Source organism: Humulus lupulus, chromosome 5, assembly GCF_963169125.1.
Source record: "Humulus lupulus chromosome 5, drHumLupu1.1, whole genome shotgun sequence".
NCBI classification, from domain to species: Eukaryota; Viridiplantae; Streptophyta; class Magnoliopsida; order Rosales; family Cannabaceae; genus Humulus; species Humulus lupulus.
Window position 1 is genome coordinate 120,767,560 of NC_084797.1, and position 6,329 is coordinate 120,773,888.

General features: G+C 38.9%; 1 protein-coding gene across 1 annotated transcript; it reads right to left on the reverse strand.

Moving 5' to 3' along the window:
* Nucleotides 1-1,864: 1,864 nt before the first annotated feature.
* On the reverse strand, nt 1,865-4,631 carry LOC133779425 (uncharacterized). The gene is made up of 8 exons (XM_062219388.1): nt 4,484-4,631; nt 4,139-4,413; nt 3,888-4,046; nt 3,562-3,711; nt 2,930-3,450; nt 2,679-2,821; nt 2,331-2,572; nt 1,865-2,131 (listed from the first exon to the last, which is right to left on the reverse strand). The coding sequence occupies exons 1-8, from the start codon at nt 4,629-4,631 to the stop codon at nt 1,865-1,867; spliced, it is 1,905 nt and encodes a 634-aa protein (XP_062075372.1).
* Between the last annotated feature and the right edge of the window lie 1,698 nt (nt 4,632-6,329).

Genomic DNA, 6,329 nt, shown 5'->3' on the forward strand with positions numbered 1-6,329 from the left:
ACTATTCAATATGCTTGCACACTTGCCTTTCTTCACCAATGTCAACAACACCTGTTTTGGAATCAATAGGACTTTTAAGGTTCATAACATTTTGGCTTAGGTAACGGTAGTTGAAAAGACATTTAAGCTTCATTATACCATAAGCACATCAAAAACAAATCAAACCAACCATCTTGCATTTGATAGCCATCCCCCAATTCACCAACTTTCAAACAATTGAGAACTCACAAAACAATGCTCCAACATCACTTTTTTAATTATTTATCAACTTTTTTTTGAAGAAGAAATGATATACTTAAATTAGTGATGTTGAAAGAAATTTTACATTTCCCTATTCATTAAAATACATCATTTATCCACATATCAACAATCTCACCCAATTACAATTCTTTCCTCCAAACTTTTTTCTAAGCTTATGGCATAATTCAAAGGACAAGGGAAAATAACAACGGGTACATTTTTGGCTTAATAATGTGGTTAAATAATCAATGAAACAAGTTAAGGCACAAAGGGGAAAACTAAGGATAAAATAATATCGGTAAGCTTGAAAGGCTCAAACGTTCCAACAAAATTGCCTAGATCATTTTCCAACACACATGTCATCAATGATTTCGTCTCAAAAGACAAGCAATGCAAGTTCTATCCTATTCCACAATTCATTCCTCATACCCAAGTAAAATATGTATAACATATGCTAATTACTCACATTTACACAACATATTAAAGTTTCCAAGAAGAATTAAAATTAATCCAAAGAGTGATTAAACCAAGCACATGGTTATTCACACAATCTTTATTCTACAAGTGATGACAAATGACATTACAAAAGAAATTTCATCGGCTTAACTTTTCGACACTAAAGATAAAACTAAAACAAAAACATTAAACTAAAAGGAAAACAAAAAAAAAAAAGTAAAAATGATATGCCCCTCCCCCAAACTAAAATTTCACATTGTCCCCAATGTGACATAAAAACAATGGAGAGAAAACTTACCTCAAAAGACACACCACATCAGAATGGCGGTGGCAGAGGTGGTGGATTGTAAGGCATGTACGATGGTGGATACATAAAGGTATTATGATCGGCCTCACTCATCGACCACCATTGGACTAGAGCATTTAGGGCATCCAGATGTGGAGTTTCATACTCACTGCGCTACTCCATATATTGATCGAAATGTTGATTTTGAGCATGATGGGACTGGATCATATAATGGTTTTGTTGAATGATGTAATCCAGCCGATTATGTGTGCCCTGAGTATGGTAATCAATTGGCCCCCCAATAGCCAAAAAGGATGCACCACCACTAGGTCCTGCATCATCAGTTGCATTTGTACCAACAAGATCGATCTCCTCATCTTCTCCACCTCGCAGACATTTGGGGGCTTGGCCAGGTTGTGGATGATATGGAAATGCAATGTGATGGTATACACCATAGCGAGCTAGAAGTGCATCAAGTTATTTGTTGACAAAATGAATCCCTTCATCGCTAATGAGAGCTTGGGGTGTACCAAAACGAGTGAAAATATGTTTATGGAGAAAGTTGAACACAATGTTACCATCATCGGTCTTTGTAGCAGCTGCTTCCACGCATTTTGACACATAATCAACTCCCATCATGATATACTCATTATTGTAAGATGGTGTAAATGGACTCATGAAGTCAATGCCCCATACATTAAAAAGCTCAACTTCCAAAATCACATTGAGGGACATCTCATTTTGCCTTGAGATATTACCAGTGCGCTGACACCGATCACAAGCCTTCCCAAGCGAATTAGCATCTTTAAATAGGGTTGGCCAATAGAAACCACTTTGCAATACCTTAGTTGCTGTTCTTGTGGTTCCAAAATGCCCACCACATTATAAATTGTGGTAATGGGCAAGAATAGAATGCATCTCATCCTCAGGTACACAGCGGCAAATGACTTGGTCAAAACAATGCCTATAGAGAATAGGCTCTTCCCAATAGTAATGCTTCACCTCAGAGTAAAATTTCTTCAACTGTTGCTTCGTTAGTTCAGGAGGTACAATATTTGAAACAAGAAAATTCACAAAATCAGCAAACCAAGGCACTGCAGAATTTTCATTCACCCCAAATAACTGTTCATCTGGAAAGAAATCTTTAATCTACACAACTTTATCATTCTTAATCTCTTCAACTTCAAGTCTTGACAAGTGATCATCTACCAGGTTTTCAGCACCCTTTTTTATCACGAATCTCCATATCAAACTCTTGTAACAATAGAAGCCATCTGATTAAGTGAGGCTTTGCTTCCTTCTTTGTAATAAAATAATTGATAGCAAAGTGATTAGTGTACACAATCACCTTGTTACCAATTAGATACGGTCTGAACTTGTCAAAATCAAATACTATGACTAGCAACTCCATTTCTGTTGTGGCATAGTAAATAGACCGAAATACCTTGTTAATACGCTGCCCCAAAACCACGCCAACCGCATATTCACTAGAATCACACATCAATTCAAACGATAAATCCCAATTTGGAGCTACCACAATAGGTGCAGTTGTCAGCTTCTCCTTCAACACTTTAAAAGCATGCAAACACTCTTCGTTAAAATCAAAGGCAACACCATTTTACCATAAAATGGCATTTTTCCCAATTCAACACCAGATTTCCTTTTTCACAATGATTCAATACATTCTCCAAGTTACCCAAACACATATCAAATGAAGATCCAAAAATAGAAAAATCATCCATGAAAATCTCAATGCTCATTTCCACCATATCCAAAAAGATAGCCATCATGCACCATTGAAATATTGCTGGTGCATTACATAGTCTGAAGTGCATTCTCCTGAAAGAAAATGTGCCATAGGAACATGTAAATGTTGTCTTCTCTTGGACCTCTGGTGCGATGGCAATTTAATGATACCCTTAGTAACCATCTAAAAAGCAATAATACTCATTACCAGCTAACATATCCAACATTTGATCATTAAAAGGAAGTGGGAAGTGATCTTTTCGTGTTGCCTTATTTAACTTTCGATAGTCAATACAAATGCGCCATCTGTTCACTGTTCGAGTTGGAATTAGCTCGTTATTTCCATTTTTTCCTACTGTAATTCTACCCTTCTTTGGAACCACCTGTATTGGACTCACCCAAGCATTATCAGAAATTGGGTAGATCACCCCGGCGTCCAACCATTTAAGGATCTGCTTAAGTACAACTTCCCTAATAGTTTGATTGAGTCTTCTTTGAGCCTCTATAGATGGCTTGCTGTCTTCCCCCAATAAAATTTTATACATTACTATTGAAGGACTTATTCCTCTAATATCTGCCAATGTCCACCCAATGGACAATTTATGAACCCGTAAAACACTCAACAATTTCTCCAATTCATTTTTTGAGAGGACAGCTGAAACAATTATAGATAAAGTGTCCTTCTCACCCAAGTATGCATAACACAAATGATTCGGAAGAGCCTTTAATTCCAATTGCAGTGGCTACTTGATAGATGTTAATGTTCATTCGGGTCCCTCCGCCAACTCTTCAAACTTCTTCCTGTACGGTTGGTAAGAGTTAATCTAATTTACATATTCTCTCATCTCGACATCATCATCATCTTCCTCACCACCTATCAACACCGCCTCTGAGGCAACACTACTCACCCTTCTTTTTGAGACTGCTTTATCTATCACATCCAGACTATAGCAACTATCGCTAGCCCTCAGATACATCATTGCCTTGAAGACATTGAATACCACTTCATCTCCTTGAACCCGAAGCTTCAATTTGCCCTTCTAAACATCAATGAGAGCTTGGCCCGGGCTAGGAATGGTCTTCCAAGAATGATAGGCATGTCTGCATCCTCCTCCATATCAAGAACAATAAAATCAGAAGGAAAAATAAACTTATCCACCTTCACAAGAACATCTTCAGTGATACCCCATGGATGCTTCATCGATCGATCTTCCAATTGTAGAGTAATTGTTGTTGGTCTTGCTTCACCCAAACCAAGTCTTTTGAACACAGATAAGGGCATCAGATTAATAGTCGCCCCCAAATCACACAAGGCATGCTTACAATCAAATTTTACAATTGTGCAAGGCATAGTAAAGCTCCCCAGATCTCTCAACTTTTGGGGTAGCTTCCTTTGCAATATTGCACTACATTCTTCAGTGAGCGCCACAGTTTCATAGTCTTCCATCCTTCTTTTCTTAGCATAATCTCTTTCATGAATTTTACATAACTGGGCATCTGCTCCAAAGCCTCAGTAAAAGGAATATTGATGTGCAGCTTTTTGAACACCTCTAAAATCTTAGAAATCAGTTTATCAAGAGTAGTTTCTCTAAGCCTCTGAGGATATGGAACTCGGGCTGGCTGGTCAACAACAACTGGAGGAATCTTCTCTGTTCTCTTGTGATCTACATTAACCCCTTGCTCAACTGTATCAGATTTTTTACCCAAAGTTCTGAACCACTGATTGCTGTACACCTGACTGTTCAATTTGTTTACCACTCCTCAGAGTAATTGCTTGACATTGCTCCTTAGGATTAACTTCAGTGTTGCTAGGCAAGTTTCCCTGAGGTCTATTATTCAACATATTGGCCAACTGCCCCACTAGTGTTTCCAGATTTCTGACAGAGGATCTGGTCTCAGTCATGAACTGTGTTTGAGTGTTGGCAAGAGTCAATAACGTAGCTTGTAATTCATTAGGCCTGTCTAGTTGTAACGACCCAAATTTAATAATGAGGCTTAAGGGCCTTGATTAATGTGATGGGAGGGCATAATTGGAATATATATGCGATTTAATGATTAAAAGCATGTTATATGGCTATTTGAATATTTGAGATGCATGACTATGTGTATTAGTATGCATGTAGGCCCTGATTAGGTTAGAAAGGGCATAATTGTAATTTTGGCCCGTTGAGGGCATAACTGTATATAAATGTGATAAATTGTTGAGACCACATTATTATGTGGATATATTTGTGATCTGTGATTCGAGACGATCCTAGTGAGCACTTTAGCGGAAAAGTCACGGCGGGGATTTATACCCGTCTCGGGGCGAGCCTGGGGTATAAATGGGAATTTAGAGAATATATTGGGGTCTATTTTGATATTGAGGAATATAATTGGTGATTAATTAGGTATCGGGAAGTAAGCGAAAAATAATAGAGACACTCGAGGAATTAGCGGGAATTGGGTGAAATGACCAACATACCCCTAGGTGGATTAAAGGAGTTAGAATTAAAGGGGAGGGTATTGTGGTCATTTGGGCTTATAAAGGATAGGCTTAACTGAGGCTTTATGTTTAGTGGAACTTGTAGAAAGAAATAGAAGTCTGAAGAAAGAAAAAAAGAAAGGAAAGGAAAAGAAAGAAGAGAAGGAAAGAGGGAAAGGAAAATAGGGCATTTTATCAAGGTCGGTTTAGGATTTTCTCCATCAGCTCTTGAGGTCTTTTGGAGCAGAAGCCCAGGAGGAGTTTGAGTAAGAGCTAGAGGCTAGGATCCTTGTTCTAGCTTGAGGAATTGTCACAGCAATTTATCCACTTGGGGTAAGACTTTGAGGTTTTCTTCAGTGTTTGGTGTTGATGTTGAGCTAGTTTTCTAAGCAAGGTTCTGTGGGAATCTTAGGGAGTTGAAGCTGAGGATTTGATGAGGTGAAGGCTAAGCAAGAGTGGGAGATAACCTAAGCTAAGCTCATTCATCAGAGGTAAGGAACTTTAGTTTCAAGCTCTGTGATTTCTATAGTTTTTGCTGAGTTTCTGAGTTTAGGTTCAACTATGGTGAATTCTATGTTTAGGGATGCATGTGATTGGGTTATGTGTATTTGGGATGCTTGGGATGAGTGGAGCATGTTGATAAGCTTGTTTTTAGGTTTGGTTGAAGATTGGAAAAGTTTTGGTAAGGTTTGGCTCGGGAAAATCGCATGAAGGAAAAATGGAGGGTTGCTGGTCTATGACTAGCGCAACACCGCTAGCCTTTGGGCGCTGTAGTGCTAGGCCAAGTATTCTGAGGGTGTTTTTGATTCTGTTTGTAGCGCTTTAGCACCCTCCAAAGAGCACTGTAGCGCTACCCTGTTTCCAGGAAAGGGTTTTTGGGTTATTTTAAAGGGTTTTTGCCCGGGGTTCGGGGTTCGATTCCACCACCCAGTTTTGTGGAATTGGGACTTCCCGAGGGCTTGGGATTGGTCCTGAGGTTAGGTTTTGGACTTGAGGTTTGGTGATGATTCTGACCTATGGTTGTGACTAGGTGTGCGCTAGGGCTCAAGAGGGATCGTGCTCAGGGATCAAAGTGAACGAAGCTAGCGAGTTTAAAGGTACGAAAAATGCACCCGGTTATATGTTTGTGATGGGACT